At 45.2% G+C, this 25,949-nt stretch overlaps 1 protein-coding gene across 5 annotated transcripts in view; it reads left to right on the top strand.

The window, feature by feature from the left end:
• The window catches only part of FER1L5 (fer-1 like family member 5), a 67,648-nt gene that overhangs the window by 3,715 nt on the left and 37,984 nt on the right, over positions 1-25,949 (top strand). For 3 of the 5 annotated variants that reach the window (XM_077305958.1, XM_077305956.1, XM_077305961.1), the window contains exons 2-22: positions 2,472-2,620; positions 4,509-4,564; positions 5,856-5,950; positions 7,045-7,153; positions 8,108-8,189; positions 9,652-9,800; positions 9,949-10,077; positions 11,550-11,612; positions 13,611-13,661; positions 14,115-14,145; positions 15,844-15,959; positions 17,261-17,381; positions 18,483-18,586; positions 19,238-19,306; positions 19,567-19,610; positions 21,166-21,248; positions 21,896-22,008; positions 23,369-23,482; positions 24,606-24,783; positions 25,241-25,365; positions 25,785-25,885. In XM_077305958.1, the coding sequence (XP_077162073.1) occupies positions 2,472-2,620; positions 4,509-4,564; positions 5,856-5,950; positions 7,045-7,153; positions 8,108-8,189; positions 9,652-9,800; positions 9,949-10,077; positions 11,550-11,612; positions 13,611-13,661; positions 14,115-14,145; positions 15,844-15,959; positions 17,261-17,381; positions 18,483-18,586; positions 19,238-19,306; positions 19,567-19,610; positions 21,166-21,248; positions 21,896-22,008; positions 23,369-23,482; positions 24,606-24,783; positions 25,241-25,365; positions 25,785-25,885 (2,082 nt within the window). Of the gene's footprint in view, positions 1-2,471; positions 2,621-3,893; positions 4,098-4,508; positions 4,565-5,855; positions 5,951-7,044; positions 7,154-8,107; positions 8,190-9,651; positions 9,801-9,948; positions 10,078-11,549; positions 11,613-13,610; positions 13,662-14,114; positions 14,146-15,843; positions 15,960-17,260; positions 17,382-18,482; positions 18,587-19,237; positions 19,307-19,566; positions 19,611-21,165; positions 21,249-21,895; positions 22,009-23,368; positions 23,483-24,605; positions 24,784-25,240; positions 25,366-25,784; positions 25,886-25,949 lie in introns of those variants that run through there. The other 2 variants (XM_077305959.1, XM_077305960.1) reach the window with 2 other exon arrangements.

Below are 25,949 nucleotides of genomic sequence, written 5' to 3'. Positions count from 1 at the left end.
CACATACACATACACATACACATATGTGCAGAACTATTAATCCAAAAAATCCTAAGTACATAAACATGCTTCAATCAATAAGTTTAGCAAGATAATCATTATATATATGTTAACATATGATTTTTAATCTTACATATGAAAGAATGACTCTTGAATTTCCCATCCTCACATTTATTTTGATCCTAAATGTGTAGAGGATACTTCTTTTCCACCTAATATGCAGCCTTTCTGTGAAGAAACCAGACAGACTCTGCCAGGAAAAGATATCAGACGGGGATATTGTGTGGCTATACTCCCAGTTAAGAGTATTTCAAAAAAGTAATTCTATATTCCGTATTTTTATTGGCTTCCTACCTATTTAGCCATCCTGGCTTCCTGGGGGCTACAGTCTGGTGGAGATGTTAAGAATCCTGTTAGTAGAGATACCGAGCATCCTGTGCAGAATTTGTGGAGATGGTGTGGTGGTGACTGAAGCTGTGTCTAGACTCTAGCTAGCAAGGAGAGACATCTTGTGACTGCACAGAGAATAAGCAGGAAAGAGATTTCTCCGGCAGAGTGCTGTGATTTAAGTTGCTGCAATCAGATTTTTATTTTTCAAGAGAGTTGAAAGTGGTGACCCCAAAAGGAGCCATTTCCTGCACATGGACACTTCTTTTGTATCACCAATTGTCTTGCATCAAATATGTTTTGCAGGGTTATGAAGCACTATGAAAACTAGGGTTTCCAACAAGCCTGTGGGGAAATATCCTGTCTCCTTCACAGAGGTTTTATATATAGAACTAGATTTTAAGCCCATTTTAAAAAGGAAGAAAATGGGCGCTAGAAGAGGGAGATAGATGGCACAGTGATGTGCAAAGAGTTCTGTGTGGGCAGGGAGGCAAGGAGAAGAAGGGCAGAAGAAGGGCAAGGGGAAGAAGGGTTAGGGTTCCGGGGGGAACCTACCTGGGCGAGGCATCTGCGGCGTGAAGGAGGCGAGAAGGCGTCCGCGGCCATGTTGTGGTGGACGGGAGAGCGAGGACTGAGCGCAGAGCAGGGGGCGGCGCGGTGGATTGCGGGCGGCGAAGCAGAGGGCGTGCGGCGATGTCTGGGGCCGCGCGTCCCGCAGAGCGGCTCGGCGACGGCCTCCTCCTGTCGGCGGGCGGCGAAGCAGAGGGCGTGCGGCGATGTCTGGGGCCGCGCGTCCCGCAGAGCGGCTCGGCGGCGGCCTCCTCCTGTCGGCGGGCGGCGAAGCAGAGGGCGTGCGGCGATGTCTGGGGCCGCGCGTCCCGCAGAGCGGCTCGGCGGCGGCCTCCTCCTGTCGGCGGGCGGCGAAGCAGAGGGCGTGCGGCGATGTCTGGGGCCGCGTGTCCCACAGAGCGGCTCGGCGGCGGCCTCCTCCTGTCGGCGGCGATCTTCGAGGGCGTTGGCTGGGCGCGGCGGCGTCTGTAAAGTGCTCCTCATTCCGGGGGCGATCGTGGAGGTCGCAGGCTGGGTGCGGCGGCGCCAGCGAAGGTGGGACGGCGGGGAGCATGCAGGCTGGTCCCGGCGGCGTACAGGTTCCCGCGGTGGGGCTCGTCAGGGTCCAGGCTGGGCAGTGGAGACTGGCGGAGGTCAGGGAGCGTGTTTGCTGAGCGGCCATTGAAGCTGGCAGCGGGTCGTCGGCGCGTTGGTGGTCGGCGCGGCCATTTTGAACTGCGGGCGGCAGCTCGGCAGCGTCATTGTCTTGGCGGCGAGGAGGCACCGTAGGCGAGCAGGTAGGACATGGGGTCCGGCGTCGGGCGGTTGGTGGCCCCATCATGTCGGCGGCGGCCTCTCCGTTGTGGTGGCGAAGTCGGAGCGCGGGTCATTCGCAGGCGGCTGGGCTGTGCGTCGTTGTTGGAGGTCGGGCCGCAGCGGCGGCAAGCGCGGTTTGAGGGGGCGAGCGAGGAGAGTTTGGGAAGGGCCTCCTGTGGGCGGAGGGGAAGCGATTTTCCCTGAGCCCAGGGAAGTGGGGTGAGGCTCCTGCGTGGTAGCCATCCGACCAGGATGGCTGCTCGGGGAGGACTGGAGTGTGTGGTGCGGTGTCTGGGAGACGGGCCAAGTGTCCAACAGGGAGGCGCGCTTCGCGCGCCTCCCAATTGGACACTTGGCCCTGGAGTGCCACTCGGAGGGGCCAATCAGGAGCCGCGAAGCTTTTATCCCGGACCGGTCCCGCCCTAACTCCTCCCCACTACCCCTTACTCTTTTATTCAGTCCGTGGCGCCCGTGGCGCCACGGGCTGTGTACAGACTAGAAATGGACAGTTGAAGCTTTTCAAGGCATGGATTTAAATAACCCCCTATTAACCTCAATAAGGGCCAGAGTATTTTCTCCAGGTTAGCTAGCCAAAACAACAATCTCTAAGACCTTTTTAATGGGAGATGATTGTGGGTTGAATGTACATATAATGGGGAACAATGTCTATCATATCACCTTCATCATTCTGAAAAACTCTGTGTCTATCATGTTTGCAGGGTGTGGGTTCAGCGTTGGGCTAGAATCTTGGAGACGCAGGTTCAGATCTCTCCTCTGCCATGGAAACTTGTTGGGGGACCTTGGGACAGTCTCACATCCTCGCAGGGTTGTTGTGAGGATAAAATGGCCACTCCCATGAGGGTGAAAAGTAAGGCATCAATGAAATAAATACTTTCCTTATTATACTGCACAAGGCTGCTGTTCTCATTGCTTACTGGTTGTAGGCATTTTAATATCACAGAGTCCAGTCTCATGCAACAAACAAATAAATATATTTCTGCCCCTTGCAAAAATGGGTAGATACTTTGGGGGTTGGGTTTTTTTACAATGAAGTACTAGCCTGCATGGAAGTGCTTTTCCAGAATTGCACTATACTCTGCAGTGAGCATCTGATTTCTTCTTATTACACAAAACATAGCAACATATGCTTTGCCACTGATCGAGTTGCCAGCCTCCAGGCGTAGCCTGGAGATCTCCTGGAATTCCAACTGATCTCCAGATGACAAAGATCTGTTCCCTGAAGAAAATGATTGCTTTGAAGGGTGGGCTCTATAACATTATACCCTGCTGAGCTTATCTCCAAACCCCACCCTCCCCAGGCTGTATCTCCAGGTTTCCCAAACCCATAGTTGGCAACCTTGGAAGTAGGCCAGTGGCAGGCAGGTTTGGAAGAGACTTGCAGAAAGCCTCAGAGAGAGAATAAAATACTCTATCTACCTCTATTGTTCCAACCTTAACTTGTGTTGCTTAAGTCTGGGTTTTATGCATTTTGTCCTATCTTTTTGAGCCATTATTCCTCTGTGAATAAACCCTGCTTGTATTTTAATTTATACTACTGAATGCCAACCAGTAATTACAAAGCCTGGAGGGTTTCTTTCAAATTGTATTTCCCTTTATTTTTCCTAGTGGTTATTCTCCCTTCAGTTAGGAGCAGAAGAAAGAGAAGAGTTGGTTTTTATACCCCACTGGCCCCAGGTCACCCAACTGGCTGCATGTGGAGGACAGGGGAATCAAACCTGGCTCTACAGATCAGAGGCCATCGCTCTTAACCACTACGCCAAGCTGGAAGTCAGTGGGCTAGAACCATTTCTACTTTCTCTTCCATTAACCAACCCAATTTCCCATACTGCCCTCAGTGGAGCTAATTTTAAAAAATTGGGTTAAATATGCATATAACTATCATAGAACATTTATTGATCAAGGTAAGTAACAGTCTACAGTGACCAGTAGCAACTCTCAAGGGTCTCATATTTTGCTCTGCCGCATCCTTTTAGTTAGAGGTGCTGTAGACTGAACCTGGGATCTTCTTCAGAGCAAAGACTCTGCCACTAGTTATAGGCAATCCTTAATTGTGACATCACTTGTTAGAAGTTTGGCTCCACATCTCCTACATTGTGATGTCATCCTCCATTAGATCTGCTTCCTAGCTATGGAAGAAGTCACATATCCCTTTAGACTTTAACTAAGACAAAGACTGAGCTGAGAAGAGAAAGGTTTCCCAGCAGGGGTCTGGAGTCATAATCCAGAGGATAACTTGAACATGTTGCGGCTGGTTATTGTGTCTGCTCACATACCACCTGAAATTGCTGACCGCCCTGACACCTGCGTGATTGCCACCTTCAAAGGTAATGCAGCAATGTTTTAATGTCTTTGAATAACTGAAGAGATTCTTGGCATGGCTATAAGTATTTCTGAAGGCCACAATTTCTGAAGGAGCACAGAAAACACTGGCCCATGTGCTTATCCATCTGCTGGCCCAGCTTGGTGTAGTGGTTAGGAGCGCGGACTTCTAATCTGGTGAGCTGGGTTTGATTCCCTGCTCCTCCACATCCAACCAGCTCGGAGATCTTGGGCTCACCACAGCACTGATAAAGCTGTTCTGACCGAGCAGGAATATCAGGACTCTCTCAGCCTCACCTACCTCACAGGGTGTCTGTTGTGGGGAGAGGAAGGGAAGGTCATTGTAAGCTGCTTTGAGACTCCCTCAGGCAGTGAAAAGCCAGGTCAATACTGACCTGATGTTTTATTTCCCATAGATGTTACAAGAAGCACAAGAGTCATACAGAAGAACCAGGATCCCATTTGGAATGAGGTGAACTCCTTACAATCCCCTTACTTCAGAGAGTGGTCATGTGAATAAAATGGAGGAAGGGAGAATGTTGTAAGCAGCTTTGGGTCCCCCCTGTGAGAAGAATGAATTATAACTGAACAGTAACATCCATTTTGACCTAGACTCACCTTGCCGCTTTCCTGGATGATGCATAACTATTTATCTAATTATCTATCTATCTATCTATCTATCTATCTATCTATCTATCTATCTATCTATCTATCTATCTATTAGATTTGTATCCCACCTCTCATGACATTTGTCACCTCAAGGTGGCTAACAATTAAAAAACAAAGCAATGCCCCATAAAAAAACCCCAATTAAAACCCCATTAACAATAACAGTACACTAAGGACCCACAAGATGGCGGAAACAAACTGTCACCCAGCATAATCTACTAAATCCAGCCAGACAATCAGCATTAGTTGTTATATATTACAAAGGATGCTCAGCTTGGGTGGGACCTCTGGTTGAATGAACAGATCCTCCTATTAATTCCTCATTCTTTCTCACCTTCTTCTTCTGGTGCTCCTTTTTACTGATCATGATATAGAATGGACTGTGAATTCACTGGTATCACTAGCAAAACAAGGACATAATTTTGGAAGCTGCCTGTCTTCTGGATAGTGTTGTATCACAGCGATAATGGGTTGGATGCTGTTTCAATTTTCCATTTCTGATATGGAGGTTTAATTTCTGCTACAGACCCCCCCCCCCCCAGTTTTCCCCTCATGCCATTTCTGAGGCTCCCCTGTTTGGCAGATGTGGCATATCAGGAAAATCAATGGGAGGGCAGTAGGAGGGGGAGGGGAGGAGGGCAGGAAAGTTCTGATCCACTGCTATAGAACTGTCCTTTGTTGGCAGAAAATTTAGTCTGGATTCAACCCAATGGAATGGATCTTCTGGGCTGAAAGTAGTTATTTGTAATGGCTTGTTATACCTTTCTTTTTAATGCTAACAACAAAAGATAACTGAAAATCCCTATTAACAGCTCATTTTTAAAAAGCATTCTATACACCTGCAAGGAAAGGCGGTAGCCTGTGTGATTTCCTGTCCCCTGAACAGCATTAGCAGTACTGGCAGAAAAGGGATCGTGGAAAAGATGAGAAGGAGACAGTTGAAACGTTGGAGAAATTTGCCCCTTACTGAGAGATGCCCATCGACTTCAAAAATATGCCCAATTTCCCCAAGGAACTGTAGAGGTAAAAGCCGCTACAATGTAGCTTGAGAATGAGCCACCTTTTATTGACCACTCTGTTTGCTTACCCTGCAGACTCTGGCATGGTATGTGGATGTCAGCACCCTGGACAGCTCTTCTTTCATAGTTCTCCGACTACAAGACTGGGGCATTGATGAATATGAAGACAGGCAAGTCGGCCAAAGCAACCGAAATGGTTTTTTTTCCTCCAGAATTAGGGGGCTTTATTTATCTTCATTCACTCATGTACAGACAGTTTAAATAGTCAGCATATTTCAAAAGGTAAAGCTTTTCCTGGGATGTACCACTGCACTTCTGGGGTGTGTATGCTTACAGTTGCCCCTTAAAAGAAACTTTACTGAGTTCCAATAGAAAGGCAGGGCATATATATGCATACAGGAAATGGGGCATGCCTATTATGTTAGCTTCCACCCACATGCACTTGCTAAATTATGTGAAGAAAACCTGAACTGCTTAATTCTACTGATCTCATAAACTGGATCACCTCCAACATTGTTAGGGGTGCACCCATCAAGTCTCCAGCTGTTGAGAAGCTGACTCCTGTATTTTCTTCCTGACATATTTTATGATGATGCCTTTCATATTTGCCTGGCCACACATTACAAAATGCATGCCTCTTCTCACATGGATATAGGGTGCAGCATAGGCATTCAAAAGATATGGTAGACTGGGAAGGAAAAAATAAAATCCCATAGAAATGTTTTGTTTTGGAATATGTGAAATGCTTTTAAAGGAACATTTTTTTTTACTCACTCGAAATGTGTAGTATTAAGACATTTTGTAAAACAATTTACAGCAGGGCAGCCCAACCTAAAACACTCACCTGGGCCATAATGCATGTTGACAGGAGCTAAATGACCTGCCTTCTTTCACTGCATTGTGCTCCATGTAACTGTCTGAACTATTCCCCACTGCCACCAATTCTCTGTTGCATCCCAGAAATTTATTGTGAAGGAAACTGGGTGGGGGGAATGTACATTACATAGGGTTTCCAGAACTGGCTTGGCAACTACTAAAGATTTTGCAGGTGATGCCTGGAGAGGGTGGAGTTTGGGGGAGGGTTGATGTCACTTCCAGGAGATGCTCCAGCCAACACATAAAGGCCACAGTGACATTGGAAAATCCCTTAGCATAGCTATGGAGCCTTCATGACTTCTATTGGACTCTGTCACTGCAGCTGAAAAGAATAATGTTTATTGCTTGGAAACTCTGTGCTGACTCCCACATATCTCTCCTCTCCTAGTGCCTTTGGGTCGGTCAGTGTGCCCCTAGCAGGTGCTATTGAAAGACCAAACAATATCATCACTATGGAGAAAATGTCTCTCCGTGACAACGAACAAACAGCAACAGGTGTAAGCAAAAAGGAAATATGATAGGATTTGGGGTATCTGACAGTAGTTGCAGGGTCCCCAAACAAGTCAGAGTTTCCTTTTGTCCTTGATTCCCTCCACCCTCTTCCGCTGTTATAGACTTTCGGTAATGTTATAAAAATGTCCCTGTCCAACATACCAGAACCTTTTCACTTATGGGCTGCAGTAGGAGGGGATGGGGGGAAGATTCACTTCTTACTGAGCAACAGATACAAATGATTGCCAGTGGATTTTTCTGGAAATATCCAGGAGTAAAATATATCTGTTTAAAGATCCAGTGTCATGTAGTGGTTAAGGGTGGTGGCTTCTAATCTGGCCAGCTGGGTTTGATTCCCCGCTCCTCCACATGCAGCCAGCTGGGTGACCTTCAGCTTGCCACAGCACTGGTAAAGCTGTTCTGACTGAGCAGTGATATCAGGGCTCTCTCAGCCTCACCTCCCTCACAGGGTGTCTGTTGTGGGGAGAGGAAGGGAAGGTCATTGTAAGCTGCTTTGAGACTCCCTCGGGCAGTGAAAAGCCGGGTATAAAAACCAATTTTCTTTCTCTAACCTACATAAAAATGTTCTTAGCCCAGCTGCCTCCCCACATGCATACACACCCCTCTTGCTTAAGGCATATCAAGCACCTGAGGGGTGAGAAGAGAACCTTCTTTACTTTATCACCCTGAGGCAATCATTCAGCATACAAAAGAAGCTATTTGCAAGCTTGATTAAAAGGACTAGAAACTTTTTGGGGGGAAAACTGAAGCTAAACATTCAAAGAAAGGCTTGGAACATTTCTAACAGGCCATCAGATGCTGGCCAACACCCACCCCCCACCCAGATGCTGGCCAACTTCCCACCCCCCACCCAGTTAGGGAGATTTTTGAGGCCTGTTTTTTTTTCCACTTTATGAGCATACCAACTGGTCAGAGTCGATGTTATTCTCCCATTTTAGTGCCTCGTCTCTGTAAAGGTAATCCTCCTGCCTCCAGAACCAAAAGTGGTACCATCCAAAAGAGCTGCTTTGAAGAAATTACGTAAGTGTATGGGAAAAGGACCAGGACCTAGACAGGCATACAAGCTGCTTCCACATGGAGCCCTTCCCCTGACTTCCCCCAAGGCACTATTTTTAAATAGGGGTTTCAGCTCGACATCACATGTTCAGCCAACTTCAGACTGCACCTTGGTCTCCTCCAAATCTTCTTGTAGTTGTGGTCTCCTCCAAATCGTCTTCTCTTTGGGGAGATTGTCCTCAAAGCAGGTTTGGGGAAAATGTGAACATGCAGATCTGAATTCCCATAACCTTCTGCCCACATCTGGCACCATTTTCCTTCACACCCAGTACTCCCCTCCTAGCAAGCTCGGGCAGAATGTGACCATCTTTAAAAAATTGTGAATGATCGGTGGTATATCACTACAGTGCTATAACGCTCTAGCAATATTTTGACTGCCGTTTTAAAAGGCATAAAGCTCATTGGAAACAGGGGATATGGGGATACCAGGGCCAGTTCCAGGTTTGGGGGGACCCAGGTAAAGAATTCCGAGGGCTCCCTCCCCCTATCTACCCTGCCCACCACCAGGCCTTCCCTTCCCACCCGCATTCCTCTTCACAGGTTTCTGTAAGAACATACGGGGTTACCAACTCTGGATTGGGAAATTCCTGGAGATCTGGGGAAGGAGTGTGGGAAGAGTGAGGTTTGGGGAGGGGAGAGACCTCAGCAGGGTATAATTTCGTATAGTCCAACCTGCAAAGCAGCCGTCTTCTCTATCGTAATAGAGAGCAGTTCTCCAGGCCCCACCTAGAAGTTAGCAAGTCTATTTTCTACCCTGCCCAGTATTTCCCCGCACTGCTCATGCTCTTAGCAATCTGTACTACTTGGTTCAGGGAGCAACACCTCATGCATTATCACTTGTCACAGTTAAAAGGCTTGGTAGCTCTTCGTAAAAAGGAAGAGGATGTGCTTAAGGCTTCTTTGTAGCTCATTCCTTTGCACATAAAACTTTGGTGGTAGCCTTCTGTTAGACTCCCCTTTATAGGTTTAAATATCAGCAGCTACAGAAAGGGAGAAGTTATACAAGGGCAAGGATGGAGATCAGAGAAGGCTGTTCTGGGCATGGCAGTATCTTTAGATAAGTGTGCCACCTTTACGGGATAGGTTGTTATTGGTTTGTAAAGCTGGTGCTTACAACTGGGTGCCTCTGAACATGGGCAGAATTCCTTTAATTCAAAGGGGTTTTCTCCCCAGAAAAAGGACTGAAATACGCTTGAACATGCATACCAAAGCACATGCAAAATACCCATCTTGCCTCTGGGCAGATAACTTGGTTACTGTATGTATTGGGAACATTATAGATGGCATGTGCATAGTTGCTGGACACTTAGGTACAATGTCTGCTAAGGGCTACTTGTAATTTTAGGTAAATTTGTATTTATTCAGAGACAACATGTGTGGGGCTTTTGGGGCAGTTGATGACATTGTTGTTTCTGATCATCACCAGTTTGGTGCCCTGTTTCCACAAAGGATTCTGTAGAAGAAGAACCGGCAGGGGGTCAGAAGCCGAAAGCTGATTCTGCACCAGCACCTGGAGAAAGTGGCCCTCCTTCAACAGTCAAGAAAGAGTTACCAAACAAAAAACAATTCTTCCAGGTAGAGCAACTTAACTCCTTAGATGAAAAGAGAGCCATGCATGTGATTTTAAGCCATTCCATGAACACCTCCCAATGGGTGACCGACGGCACTGCATCCTACAGATCTTTGCAATGTATGACATGGTTCCCTTCCTCTCCTGTTGCAGGTGCGAGTTTTTATCATAGAAGCCCGGCAATTGCAAGGAAATAACATCAGGCCAGTGGTGAAAGTGACAATTGCCAATCATGTATTCAGGACGAGAATCAAATTTGGGAATACCCCTTTTTACAATGAGGTCAGCATATTGTGGGCTCTGGTTTTAGTGATTGTGACACAGGGCTTAGCAAAGGAAGAGTTTCTAGTTTTGAGAGACAAATTCATTTCTGGCACGCTCCAGTGAGGCCCTGATTTGCTCAGAGAGAGATTAGAGAAGACATCTAGATCACCATATCTAGATCACCTTTCCTCACAGATTTCTAGACTTTCTGTACCAAGCCACAAGCCATGATCTAGTGACAATGGCATGATAACTCTATGGCTACAATAGAGGAAGCAGGGGATTTCACTGAAGGGTAAGAAGAAGGAAGGGTTTTCCATACAAATCGACTGAGTGGCAGGATTGACTAGTCCGTACTACAAGCACCTTCTGGTCCAGTAAACCTGAATCCTAGGAAAGAAGAGAGTGCCCCTAGGTCACGTAGCAGGACTAAAAAGGGGTCTGTCAGAAACTTTGGGAATCTTCTCCCTGTCACAGTAGATATTGTTATTCTGTGGGAACAGAATAACAATAATCAGTCACAAAATCCATGATAGGTTTTCACTGTCATCTTTGTTAGCAATACTGGGTAAAGTGGCTCAACTCAGAATATGTTTAAATGGAGAATTTTAAGTGATTAGATCTGCCTTTCTCAACGTTTTTACCCTTGAGAAACCCCTGAAACATTCTTCAGGCTTCGAGAAACCTCAGAAGTACCATGATGGTACAGAATATGGTTGGGAAGCAGGGCTGTATCCATGCCCACCTGGGGCCCCTCTCCTTCCAGGCCCACCATTGGCCAATGGGGGGGGGGCAGGTTAATAAAATCTTATATAGTCATATCATCCAATAAATGTTTAACAAATGCAAAAATATACATTAAAAATTAATTAACTTCCACCCATTCGGGAAACCCTTCCAGGGCCATCAAGAAACTCAGAATTTCATTAAACCCTGGTTGAGAAAGCCTGGGTTAGATAATCAGCCAAAAAATTTTGTTGAGTATTTGGAGAGGGCAGTTTTAATTTGAGAGTTTCTTCACTGTGGGCAAGCAGTTTTAATCGGAGGCTGTTTTAGCTCTGGTGCATTACTGTGACCGTTTACGCACTGGGAACTTCTCTGCCCCAGCTCCCATGCGGATGCACAAATCGGGGATAGATGAGGTACACTGGGCCAAATGCTCCCCCATGTGGGTGCAGGAAGAGGTGGGGCAACCTGCCACAACTAAAACTCCAGCCTGCAGCCCGGCATGAAACCTCCAGTGCATAAATGAAGGAAATGAAAAAGAAAACATTAAAGATGATCTTTGCTACTAACAATAAGTGGTAATTTCTCTCCCATTTTCTTCAATTACTGAAAAAGTCATATGTAACCCGAGGTCTTAGCTAATACGCAAATGAAAACTTCTGTAATTAGTTGTCAGCATAAATGATGATAAATGTACAGTATTGTTTTCCCTGGACAGTTATTACCAAATAGTTAACTTGATTCACTTTGTTGGTTTTTCTCAGATGTTTGTACAGAATTTCCAGGAAATGCCCTCTGTACTGTTTGATGAATTCATAACCATACAGGTAAACAAGAGATATTGGCTGTTTTGCTCTCCATTTACACTGGAATCCTTTTATGTAGCCTTACAAGTCTCTGTTTTTACATAACAAAGAAATACTGTGATGGTGAGTCATAAGAGCTTAGAGAACCAACAGGGTGGAGAGAAGAAAACCAGAAACACTGAGACCAAGATATGAAGAGAATCCAGCAAGCAAGGAAACAACATAAAACAACATAAAGCCCAGTAGCACTTTAAAGACTGGCAGCATTTAATCCAGCATAGTTTTTTTTTTGTGTTACAGCTTCAGTTACTATAAAGAGGAAATCATCTTCCAGTTACCAAAGGGATTGGGGACAGAGAGAGAATTGGCATTAATTGTGTCATAATTCTTTCAAATGTGATTCTCTGTGTAAAGCACTGGAACAGATTAGGTTTTACACATAATGGATGGTGGGAGAGTCCAGAAGTTCCATTACAATCACTATTCCAATCAAGAAATAAAATAAAGAAATGTATAGCCATTCTTGGTGAGAATACAGATGTAATGACTGAATGAGGTTAGGATATGTAGATTCAGGTGGATAACCATTTTGGTCTGAAGGAACAGAACAAAGTTTGAGTCTAGTGGCACCTTTATGACCAACAAAGTTTAATTCTTGGTGAAGGTTTCATGTACATGAACATGAAATACATATAATAAAACTTTGTTATCATATGTAATGAGATAAGAAACCAATGTCCTTGTTTAGTCCTGGAGGTTCCATTGTTTTGAGTATTGTAATAACTTGTAACTCAGCAATTTCCCTTTCTCGTCTGTTCTTGAAGTTCATTTGCTCCTTTGAGGTCACCCATTGAGAATACTGGAAGGCTGAAATCTTGTGATTCTTGATGTTAGATTTGTATCCATTTATCCTTTGGCTTAGGGTTTGACAGATGTTGTTTTCAGATATGGAATACAATTTTCTCTTCATTGCATCTGAGGAATTGATCTCAGGCTGGATTAAATGTTAGTGTTTCAGGACTTCTGTTATATTTTCCTACAAAAGATGCACATGCCCTCAGGGGACAAGAGTCAGGGATACCATGCAGAAAGGCCAGATCAAGGTTGACTGATGCCCCCAGCAAAATCCATACCTGACCTGGAAGCTATTATAGCCCTTCCAAGTTAAGAGAAACCAATGAGCTTCCTGAGTAAAGCCCAGGAAGACATCATATCCCTGAAAGCCCAACTTCCACATTGCTAAACGGTTTGTCACAATGGGCCATAAAACTGAAAGTTCCTAGATCTGTCCATCACAGCTCTTGACACAGTGGCTTTCTTTCGTTTGTTAGGAAACCTCAAGTGCCAACAACTTACTCAGTAGGACAAGCAAAATGATGGTACAAGTCCTTCTGTACGTACCTTTTACAGCAGCCACAAAAACAGCCTTCCTGAGTCACACCATCCCTTTGAATATAGGTATGCTCACTTGTTACATGAGGGTGCATACTTTCCTCTCACCCTGACAACCACTAGCAGAAGCCAGGGGCATGATTCAGGACTCAGGAAAAGCACAAGGCAGCAATGGTAAGTGGTACAATAGGATCTAGGAAGAGAAAGAAAAAAGCACCATGAGATTCCTGCCTGGGAGCCACTCTGTTCCAGCTATCAGAGGTAGTTATGTAGACCAGGGGTAGTCAACCTGTGGTTCTCCAGATGTCCATGGACTACAATTCCCATGAGCCCCTGCCAGCATTTGCTGGCAGGGGCTCATGGGAACTGTAGTCCATGGACATCTGGAGGACCACACACATTCTCCAGATCTTGATTCAGGCTAGCCCTCTCATCGTTCCAGCATACCTCCCACAGTACAGCAAATGAGATATGAGCCGCTGCAGAAGAGGTATTACCAATAAATCATTTCAGGTAATGGCCTCTGGTTTGCAATTGTTGCTTTCCCATGCTCCCCATTCAAAGAAATAAGAAACAGTCTAGCCCTGATTCTGGTTTGATTTTTATATATACATATATTTTATGCAGGCGCTGAACTCAAGGGCACTGAGATCTGATTCCCTCATCGGTGTCTTCAAGGTGAGAAGTTGCTGCTTTAGCTGGTGTTGATGAAGGAATAGAATTAGATCACTGGGCACTGTATTGCCTTGTCCCCAAATTCTCCAATCAAGGACCAGCGTGTCGTTGGAAGTACCCTGCACATTTTATGTGGTATGATGATAAGATTAAACCTCCTGCGACAGTGATCAAACACTTTTTTCTTTTTCAAGGGAGGAAAATACATCCCAGGAGGTTTGTTTGTGTTCAATATGAAAACCATTCCGCAACTCCCTTATGGAGCCTCAATATGGATCCTTCAGGTCAATGAGAATCTGGAACACCCTTTTTGCCATCTCTTGGGACATATTTCAGGAACCCCCAAATGTGTCACTGGGCTAGCTTTAAGTCTTTAACTGGGGCAGGGTTCTATCGAAGCTAAAGCATGATTGTATGCATTTAAACACAGGCTAAAAGTCATTTCTGTCCTTGCAGATTGAGATCGGGCTGGTGTATCAAGCTCCAGGTAAAGTATTTCAGCCTCCGGTAGCACAAACCCATCACCTAGACCAGGGGTAGTCAACCTGTGGTCCTCTAGATCAGAGGTAGTCAACCTGTGGTCCTCCAGATGTCCATGGACTACAATCCCCAATGCTGGCAGGGGCTCATGGGAATTGAAGTCCATGGACATCTGGAGGGCCACAGGTTGACTATCCCTGCTCTAGATGTCCATGGACTACGATTCCCATGAGCCCCTGCCAGCATTTGCAGGATGTTTGGAGTCCCTGCAGGGGGCTGGAGTCCCTGCAGGGGGAGTCCCTGGCAGGGCTGCAGCTGACATCACGGGGAATGTGGCATCACGGGAAGTATCCATCTTTCCTTACCATGGGCCATCTGAGGCCCTGATTTGGGCCAGGGCTCGGAGGCAGCTGGGATGGCAGCAATGCCATGCATAATTGGGGATTAGCCCTGCAGTCCTGTTGCCGCCAGCCTGGCCTTTCTGCCCCATGCATAATCGGTCACTGAGAGGCAAGCTTAGAGGCTGGGGTTGCATAGTGGGAAAGGATTAGGCCCTTGGAGTCAGCTGACAAAAATGCTACGTCAGTGGCACTGCTGGTCCTTTGCTTAAGAACGGTACTCAAAGCACAGAGCTCTGTTGTTATGTTTGGAGGAAAACAATGTACTAACGGTACAGCTCTTGAGTCTGATTGCTGGGAATCTCAGTTGGGCATACCTACACAGGGTACCTTGCACCTGTTATTGTGATACTTCTGGAGCCTGTCACATGAACACCCCAGTGAGTTCTGCTAAAATTCCTTCTCAGGAATTCTGACTCGACTGCTGTCATAGGGGCCAATTGTCCGAGTTGAGCCCTGGCATCTTTCCACACAGCCAGAGCACAGCTGTTGCCTTAGAAGGATTTGGGTTAATTCCATTGCTGATAATCGCCAAGCAAATGCTCCCAGCAGCCTCACACATCTTCCCTAATAGATGGAGAGCAAACTCGCTCCTCAAAATTTGCCTCTGAAGTTATTTTACGAGTGCTTGAATTGGAACAGTCACTGAAAATTTGACCAGTATTTGATGCCTGGTTAGATCTGACTTCAAATATGACTATTAATTTTTTTTGTAAAAATATTTAGCAGGACAGTACCCCCTAGTTTTGGTCTGCAGATTAATAATTGCAAGTTCACTCGAGTAAAAACAATTCTCAAAAAATACTTTATGTAAATATTTTTGGTCTTCCTTGTACTTTGTTCTCCTTACCTGCTGCTTTTCCTATTATCTGTATCAGCCAGGTGAATAATCCCAATCTATTAGGGATCACATAGCTGATGAGATGCTACCACTACCCTATATAGCCAGTCAAATTCCACTGCATGATGAGATCACTAGTGACAGTGGGAAACAATTGCAGGTGTGGGCCATGAAAGCAGGCAGGTAAACATCTTCCCAAGAAGTGCCCAAAAGGTTGTTTCAGAAGGTTGATAGTTTTCAACACTGCCAACATTTTGGGGGGAAACTATGAGAAATGTCAGTTCAGCCCTAATAGTTAATATTTGCTAGCCTGATACTTGATGGTTGCTTCTCTCCCATGTGTGTGACGGAGCTGGGGGGAAATAACCCAGATCAGTTGCTACCTTACCTCAAGTCACTCTATATAGAAGGTAGATGGCCACTCAGAATGGTATGAACATTGGCCCCTGTTGTTTTCTTGTCCTAGGTCATGTTCTGTACTCCAAATGGCTGAGCCTCTATGACCCTGAGAACTTGAACGCTGGACTAAAGGGCTACGTGAAAGTCAACCTGTGTGTCCTGGGAGCCGGGGACCACGCACCGGTAAAGTCTCAACCTTACATCCTCTTTCAGTTCCTAGAAGGGCGCCGAAAATCACGTAATAGAGCTGATAATCCTTAAAATCACAATAAATTGCAGGGAAAGGATGAAATTTTTCCTGCCCCCTTATGAAACCATAGGAGCAAACTGAACTCACCTAATATTATATATCTAACAGAGTATGTTGCTGCTGTTGTTGATGCTTAATGTGTCCAGAATTGCCCAAACTATGTAGGAAGTTTCCCCTTGTTTTGCTGCTTTACAAATTATCCTGGGGACATCCTCTTAAAGATTAAAGAGAGCGACACACTGTTTTCATATGGAAGAATTAAATATGTTTTCAAGCTGATAGCCGAAAAACATGAACATCAACTTGCTCCAAGACTTAGCAAGGGTAGTAGGCTAGCCCAGGGTGAGTTGTTTTCCCTGGAGCTTCTCATTGGCTCAGTGACTACAGCCTATTAAAGGCAAACTCAGCCATGGAATGCTTGAAAGTAGGTGAGCAGAAAATCAGAAAACTGAGAGTTTGGCCAGTTGCAGGCAGCAGAGTGTTGTTTGTGTACTCCCAGGGACCCCATTCAGTGCCTCCCCCCCCCCATGGAACAGGGCCATAGCCCTTTTCCCTCTTTAAGGACATTTGGAGTGACACCCCTTTCCACTGTGGCCCCTCCACTCCCAGCCTGGTTGCTCCCACTGCAACTGTACTCTCCTAGAGCCCTGGGAATCCCTAAACTGGCTCTGGTGCTGTGGGCCCCATGAATCCTTAAACCACTCCTGCTGTGAACTCATGCGACCGGTTGTTTGAACTAGGCTGCTACCCAGTTTAAAAGTTGCTGCCTGCCTGCCACATAGCGGCCTGCACAGGCAGCTGCACAGTTTCAAGGAGAGGGTCAGACGAGGCACAAGGTCATTTGGAAGAGCACTTTGGCCATAGTCAGCATCTCATTTAAAGCAAGCTGGACATCTCTAATCTTTCCTCGCAGAAGTCCAGTTTCTAGGTTGCCTCTGGAGAAGGTATGCATGTTAAACCAGACTGCGTTTTTTTGTTTTTGTTTTGTTTTTGTTTGTTTGGGGGGGGGCTTAGCTGAAATAAACCTCGTAGCGTTTTTTACAATATCTTGGGCTGACTCTGACCTAGTATCACAAGCTTCCACAGGTTGCTTCTTCTTCTTTTTTTTTAACATTGCCTCAGACATGCATATGGAAAAGATGCTGGAAATGAACATTCATGTGCATTTTTCAGGAAAAAGCTGTGAGGGCAAAGCCACTACCCTCCTTTTCACAGATCTTCCCCCCCTCCATAGGATACAGACAAGATAAAAGAGGACCAAGATGGAGAGGACAATGTTCTCAAGTCTGCAGCAGTGCCATCGCGAATGGCCACCCTCCAGCTCTCAATTTACCAAGCAGAAGATATTCCTCAAAGTAAGGGTCACAGATAAAAAGTAGACTTTCTGCCATGGCAAGGGGAGTTCTGACCATCCCAAAACAAAATATTTGCACCTGAGAACCATTTAGTGGTTACTTCTCAGCATTTTTGAGCAATGCTTTGCTCACCCCTCGGGCGAAGAAGGGAACCATAACTCATGGAAGCTCCTACCCTGCTACAAATTGTTAGTCCTTAAGGTGCTACTGGATTCTTGCTCTTTTCTACTTCCATAGGTTGCACCCAATATTCTTTTGTTCAGCAGCTTTGTAAATGTTTTCTTAAATAATACAGAATCCTGCACAACTCGATAGATTTAGGGCAGAGAACTGCAACCCTGTTCAGCCTGCGGGCACTTTAAGACCCCTGAGAACAGGGAGTGGATTTTATGTAGGCACCGATCCCTCTTATGGACTGGACTGCCTTTCATTCTGTAAAACTGCTAGAATCAGTCTCCCCTTTATGAGAAGGGCACGGAACTCCCTCCTGGACAAGAGCATTAAACACTCTTCTCTGTTATCATTGTTACTACTGTTACTTGTTTGACATGGTTGCCAAGTTATACTGTATTGTTCCTTGTTCCCCCTGTTCCATATAAACCAACCTGACCACAGGGGACGGCAGTATATATATATACAATGAATGAATGAATGAATGAATGAATGAATGAATGAATGAATGAATGAATGAATGAATGAATGAATGCCCATGAGCTCAAACTTATAAACAAGTGCAGGGACCCATTATCCTTTTATTTGTTATTTTTAAATCTTATTTCGTTAAAGTTATAACCCGCCCTCTGAGCTTTTCTGAAATAATATATCTAGCTTCTGGCACAAGCTGGCTAAGAGAGAACTGACTAAGGGGGAGGGGGGAACTGGCTGGACTGGCATTTTTTAAATCAGTGTGGGTAAGAAGATTCAGATCTTTTTGCCCAAATGTTCCCATCAGAAGACAGAGCACAGAACAGAGCTGCATTCAAATCCCTGCCCAGCTACGATATCTCTGGGGGGTATCAGGCAACCAGTACCTTTCAATCCTAATGTCCACCTCTGTAAAATGGACTATTTAAACAAACTGCTGCTTGCTTTCTTTTGCAGTGGACAAAGACACCGTAAATTATTTAAAAACAAAAGATGAGGACCTCAATGATGGGGAGGATCTTGTTGACCCTTCTGTGGAAGTTAACTTTGCAGGGAAAACAGTAAGTGCAACAAAGCTCTGATTTTCGGGAAACAAAAAAGCCAAGGCTAAGGAGAGTGAACAAATTGTGCAACAATTAATAGCTTGTTGCAATCTTACATAAATTACTACACTTAGCTACGCATCTCAACAATATTCACTTGCATCACAAAAGAGCAATATTTTGTAAAGCTCCCATGACTAATTAGTGAAGGTAATTCTTACACATTACAATGCAGAGTTGCCAACCTCCATATGGGGCCCAGAGAACATCCAGAATTACAACTGATCTCCACACAGAATTACAACTGATCTCTTATATGCCGCTTTTCTCTACCCAAAGGAGGCTCAAAGCGGCTTACAGTCGCCTTCCCTTTCCTCTCCCCACCACAGGGGAGATTAGTCCCCTGAAGAAAAATCATTGCTTGGGAGGGTGGACTTTATGAAAAGACAGGCCCACTGAGATTCTTTCCCTCTCCTGCTCCCTTTGGCCATGCCAAAGAACTGATAAAGCTAAGAATGCAGGAGGTGGAAAGACTGCATGACTTGAATAGAATATTAAAGAGTTGCGACATTAGGAAGGTTGAGAACCACTGCACAAGAGTGTAGTGAAAGCTAGGCTGAACAATGTGCCTCATCTGTGTTTATATCCCTTCTTCAACAACATGCTCAGCTCCGGACCAGAGTTGTATTTGGAAATGCCAACCCTGCATGGAACCAGAAGATGTCTTTTCCTATGCAGGTGAGCAGCAATGTTCAGCAGTGGAAAGAGTGTGCTTGAGGTAGGGGCCAAACCCACATTCTCCATAAACCATCTTAATGGGGGAGATACGGAATGAAATCTGTTAGTTACGAAGCCTGAACTTTGGTTTGGTCCATTGGAGATGTGAGGATGTGACAGAACCTTGGGGTTTGCCTTTTAAATGCATATCTAGATGGTACAGGAGATCTTGGACCCTAGAGATAGAGTGTTTTCCTCATGGGGATGTATTTCCATTGCAGATGCCTTCCATGTGTGATCTCATCAAGATCAGCATCCTTGATGGGTGAGTAGGAACACTTTGGATCATGTCTCAAATGCACACAATACTGTGGCCAGATATAGTCTCCCCCAAACAATAATATTATCATCTATAGCATATTTGCTAATGTGCAAAGTAGTCAATATATCCTATATCAGATGTTAACATGTAAATGAATGCAACAGAAACCAGATGGCTATGGTCCTTCACAGAAAAAAGTAGTTGCTTTAAGAGACAGTTTGGAGCACAAACACGGTGGGCAAATAAAGAATTAAACATTTACTCTCCTAACCACTCCTTCTGTGGCTGAGCCAGCTTGGTGTAGCGGTTAGGAGGGCTGACTTCTAATCTGGTGAGACAGGTTTGATTCCTCGCTCCTCCACATGCAACCAGCTGGGTGACCTTAGGCTGGCCACAGCTCTGATAAAGCTGCTCTGACTGAGCAGTAATATCAGGGCTCTCTCGGCCTCACCTCTTTCCCTGTTGGGTGGAGAGGAAAGGGAAGGTGATTGTAAGCCGCTTTGAGACTCCTTTGGGTAGAGAAAAGCGGCATATAAGAACCAACTCTTCAGTAATATCAGGGCTCTCTCGGCCTCACCTCCCTCCCTGTTGTGGGGAGAGGAAAGGGAAGGTGATTGTAAGCTGCTTTGAGACTCCTTCTGGGAAAGAAAAACAGCATATAAGAACCAACTCTTCTTCTTCAAATCATGCCAGGCCCAAACTGTTGTACCTCAGTAATCCTTTCCCTGACCTGTTCCAAGCTAGCCTGACCCCATCAGATCTCTAAGTAGTGTTGACCCTGGTTACTCCTTGGCTGGGAGACAAGGGGGCACCAGGGTTGCCATGCAGAACCAGGCAATGGCCAATCATCTCTGACCATCTCTTGCCTTAACAATGCTATAGAGCTGACTGAAACTTGACAGAACTTTCCACCACCAAACAGCCCACGAAGGTAGGCTTCTGCATACTGCAGTATAGAGCAGAGCCTGAGAGAATGGCAGTTTGCCTCTGGAGATAAGATTTGAACCAGGGGATGCCAGACTGGCAGAGGAAGCTCACAACTATCACAGGTATTCTGTGAACTGGTCTACTAAGTGGGTCAAGCATGTCATTTATTCTAAGGTCATCACTAGTCCTGGAGAAAGACAGAAATTTATTTGTTCTTCAAAGGTAAATTTGGGAAGCCCTGAGAAATATTAGGTGAAGGAGATCTGTTCTGCTAAATATGTGAGGTGATTATATCAATCAAAAATAAATAATCAGTAAGTTATCAAATAAGTTTACAAGTATTGGAATTTCTGAAATAGACTATTATGGGGGTGAAGTTCCATGTTTTAATATTATCCCTCCTTTTGTGGGTTTCTTTATATGGGCACCTCAAGTAATGAGGAAATGCAGGATATAAATATTTTAATAAGCGAGCTGGGCAGGCATTTATTAAAAATGCAATTTGTCAGTTCTTTATTTGTGCACCACTCATCATCTCCAGTGTAAAAAAGTGATACCAGGGAGGCCATAGAGCTCCCACAGTGGTACAGACCCCCCCCAAAAAACGTTATCATTTTCTTTTGTTTTCTAGGGATGAATATTCAAATACCATTATTGTTGGGACTACTTTTCTCAGCCTCTCCAAGATCTCTTTCTCAGGGTCTGAGACAGATGGTAAGCAAATTGAAGCAAAGCCTAGCCCAAGGTATTTGGGCTGAGTCAGAAAATACAAATGGCAGCCCCCTACCTCTCCCTGAGGGTTCTAAGCCTTCAGTTTTAGAGTCTCACACTCATCAAAGGAGGAAGTAGGTTTGGATCTATTCAGCAACCATAGGGTGGGATTGGCTCTCTGCAGCCACCTCCTTTTCGACAGGGTCAGACTGGATCTCTAGAGTCACCCTCTTTTCAAAATCAGGACAATTCTGGATGGTAGAGTTGAAATCCAGCTTTGAACTGCCGGCAGTTTTTTCCTCTTTCTAAAACAGGCTGGGAGAGCAGGGAACCTGTAACTGTATAACTCCTAATTCAACCCCATTATTTCACTGGGGTTTGTATTGGAGTACTTCCTGGTAGATTATGCCTTGTGGGTCTTATTTATCTGTCTGTGGCTCTGTTTATTTTATCTATCTATCTATCTATCTATCTATCTATTTATCTATCTATCTATCTATTTATCTATCTATCTATCTATTTATGTGCCGCCCTCCCCGGGGGCTCAGGTGTCTTTAATAGCACCTTAAACTCCTCTCCTTGGCCCTTGCCTTTCATTAGTGTGGATGTATGTCTTTCGTCTTCTTTTCTCAAAGTCTTACTGGTTTCAGGGAATGTCTCAGGGTTCCTGCCATGTTTTGGACCCTCCTTCCTGCCCGTCTATGGAAGTCCAAGGGAGTACATGAATGTACAGGATCCTTTTGAGGAGCTCAACAACGGGATTGTAAGTCTTGCATTCCAGTGCATCAGTGCTTCCAACCCCAAATGGCTAAATTGTAGATCTTACAAAGGCAAGGTACCTTACCTTACCTTACCTTAACCATTTTCCCCCTTACATATTCATTGAAATATATGCTATTAAACTAGGGACACATCTATCCTACTGCTTCTAAGGGACTTTGGAGCATTTAAACTTAAGCATTAATAATATAGCTGTTTCTAGGGACCAGACTAGTTTAGATGTGGAAAAATCAATGGTATCTGACTTGAAGATTAGGCCAAGGCTTGCTGGGGAGAGAGGTTTCTATTCAGTCCCTCCTTAGCCTCTTTTATGCAATTAGCTCTGTGGGTGGGAAAGGACAGATGCTAATACTTATCATTGATTTTGCTCCCTACGGAGCTAATTGCAGCTTCAGAGGACTACGTAAATTGTGGGAGAAAAAGAGTTAAAATACCCTTTTCCTCCAACAACAGTCCTGTGATCTTCAAGCCTGCTGATTAGCTTTAAAAAAAAAGTAGACTTTTTCCAACCACAGAGCTTTCACATGGTGTTTAATTTGAACAAAGTTTTCAATCCAAAGCAAACTCTCTGGGGAATATGCCCCACTGAATCCAGTAGGGTTTATTTTGGACAGAGCTCGGTGGTTAGACCCAATCGGCATGGACATTGGCCAGAACGTTGTGTGGCTGAGGGAGATGGTGTGGGATAGAGGATCGTGGCGGCTGCGCCATGGGATCACCAAGAGTCGGACACGACTGAACAGCTGACAACAAACTTGTTTAGAGAATCACCCCCACATATTTAGCAGAAATCTCCCTTATATTTGAAAATGTTGTCATTAATCATGAGGGCTGGAAACTGGGGTTGTTGTTTGGCTTCGTTTTTATTCTCAGAGGTGTAACCCATTGTAAACTACTCGTGAGTTCCTTGATTAAAGGAATAATCGATGTAATAAATAACCAGATTGTGCATCATATGTAGCATTCTGCAATTTGTTGTTTCCAGATATTCCTCTGGTATTGAATTAGCACACTGGGGCGGATACGCAGGCTTTTGTAACCCAAGGGTCTCTTCTCGACGCCTGGGCCCTTTCACCTGATGCGCACCTGTAAATAGACAGTGGGAATAAAAAGCTCATTATACTATCTGTCTGCTCATCATTATTTTTCTACTTCATAGTCTCCTCTTCCAGTTCTTCTAGTATGGGGTAGTCAAACTGCGGCCCTCCAGATGTCCATGGACTACAATTCCCACGAGCCCCTGCCAGCTGGCAGGGGCTTGTGGGAATTGTAGTCCATGGACATCTGGAGGGCTGCAGTTTGACTACCCCTGTATGATCTCTTCTGTTCCGTTAACATTTCAGCAAGAAGGAGCAGCTTATCGGGGAAGAATCCTTGTGGAACTAAATACCAGCATGGAGGTGATCACTAATCCCATGATTGAGGATATTCCTGGAGAAATGGTTAATAAAATAGAGGTAACCACAGAAGGACAGACACATGTATTACCTTATAGTGCCCAAAGAAATATGGGTGATACCTCTTTCTTGTCAAGATTTGGGCCTTAAAGCCTGTTCCTTTGGTGATGGGGGCTAGAATGGAAAGCAAGCCACATAGGACTTGGGATATGACTGGGAAAACATGATGCAACCACATGTGGCTGAAATTAAGCTGGTTAGCATCTGGCCAGCACCTGGATATGAAGTCCTCTTGGGAAACTCCTGTGATTGAGAAAAGGTGGGGTAAAGATGGGGTGGGTACATGGGGGAATGTGACATTGTAAATCTCTCTACATCATCTCTGGGAGGAAACTAGGAAGTGATGTGGGGTAACTCTGGGAATTGCTGGAAACTCTATGGCAAAACCATAAAGTTTCTGATAATTCCTATACAATGTCTGGCTCTCCCTCAGAAGTGACATAGCACTTGTGAGCTTCCTAAAGGTAGCTGATTGGCTGCTGTGTGGGCAGAATGCTAGACCAGATTGGCCTTTGGGCTGATCCAGCATGGCTCTTCTTGGTACTTTCTGCCCACCATTCCTCACATACATAGAGATAATCCCATAGTATAAAGGCCTGCTGAAGCTGGGTGAGGTCTTTGTCTAAGATGCATACAAACTAGAAGAACTGCTAGGCCAAAAGAATGGGTAGAACTGCATTCTAGGAAAGCCAGTTTAGATACTGGATGGGAGAAGCAATTCTCTTCTCACTTGTCATCTCACTATACAGCTGGTTACTGCCAAGAAAAAAAGCACATCCCAAACTCCCAAGAGCCAGTGTGTTGTATAAATTAAGAGTGGTAGACTCTAATCTGGAGAACTGGGCTTGATTCCCCACTCCTCCACATGCAGCCAGCTGGGTGATCTTGGGCCAATCACAGTTCTCTTAGAGCTGTTCCTCTTAGAGCTCTCTCAGCCCCACCTACCTCACAGAGTGTCTTGTGGAGAGAGGAAGGAAAAGGTGTTTGTAAACCGCTTTGGGACTCCTTCAGGTAGTGACAAGCAGGGTATAAAAAAACAGTTCTTCTCTTCTCTACTTTAGGGCTAGCTGTTTTTGGGTGACCCCTTCCTCTCCTAACTTCTTCCTGATCTTTACTTTGGTAGCGCTTCATGTCCCGGCATAGATTTGGGCTCTGTGCTGTCTTTTATTCGGCTACCATGATGGATAATATCAAGGAACTGATCCAATTTGAGGTTAGCATTGGGAATTACGGCAACAAGTTTGATGGGACTTGCAAGCCATTTGCTTCGACTACGCAGTACAGCCAAGCAGTGTATGATGGTAAGGAATGTACAGAAGGGGAAAAACAAGAGGAGGAAGGAGCCTCTTGTGGCGCAGGGTAGTAAGGCAGCCAACATGCTGTCTGAAACTCTGACCATGAGGCTGGGAGTTCGATCCCAGCAGCCGGCTCAAGGTTGACTCAGCCTTCCATCCTTCTGGGGTCAGTAAAATGAGTACCCAGCTTGCTGTGGGGTAAAACGGTAATGACTGGAGAAGGGAATGGCAAACCATCCTGTATTGAGTCTGCCAAGAAAACCCTAGAGGGCATCACCCCAAGGGTCAGACATGACTCAGTGCTTGCACAGGGGATACCTTTACCTTTAAGGAGAGGGAAAGGGAATGAGCTGGGAAATTTTGTGAGAAGAAATGCTGCAGTGGAAAGGGTTGCTTGGAGATGCAGGGATAAGACCCCACTCCGAGCCCCAAGTCAGTCATGATAACTCTAACTTCATTCCAGGTACTTGCTACTACTACCTGCCCTGGTATGACACAAAGCCCATGGTGGCTGTAACCTCTTTCTGGGAGGATGTGTGTTACCGAATCAGCTGTCTGAATGCCATGGAGTCCATGTACAAGACGCTGGTGAGTTCAGGCACTGGCTGCATAAAGTGCTCAGGGCAAACAGCTAAACAAGAAGGGATGGAGTATTGGGGGTATGTGGATATGTCTCCTGCATGATGCTCTCATGCAGCATTCTGTCTCCAAGAGAGGCTGGCCTGATGTCTCTGAGAAGATGCTTAAAAACTGGGCATGATGGAGTCTACAATTCTCAGCATCAGAGAGTATGCTACTGTTGAGCACAGAGGTTCCATGTTTAGTATTATTAAATAGCTAGACAGATCTCAAGGTAGACATTCTTATGCCTGTCCCTCACCAGCCTGGCTTTTGACCCACCACAGGTAAAGGTTCCAGTGCTCTGATGGCACAAAAATAACTCTAGTCAGTTCTAGGATTGGCTAATGGGTCATCTAGCTATAGACATGAGTCTCATTTCCCTACAGAAGCAAAATCTGGATGAACTTAAAACCATCAGCAGTCCCAAGGATCCCAAAGTGGATGTTGTTTGGAAGAAGCTCCAGAAAGAACTGCTGGAGGAGAGCAAGTGAGTAACTGAGAGGAGAGCCAAGGGAGCTGGGACTGGTTTAGGGAAATGGATCCACCGGTGT

The sequence above is a fragment of the Paroedura picta genome, chromosome 12, assembly GCF_049243985.1.
Source record: "Paroedura picta isolate Pp20150507F chromosome 12, Ppicta_v3.0, whole genome shotgun sequence".
In the NCBI taxonomy this organism is placed as follows: Eukaryota; Metazoa; Chordata; class Lepidosauria; order Squamata; family Gekkonidae; genus Paroedura; species Paroedura picta.
This window is presented reverse-complemented; position numbering and strand designations above follow the sequence as displayed.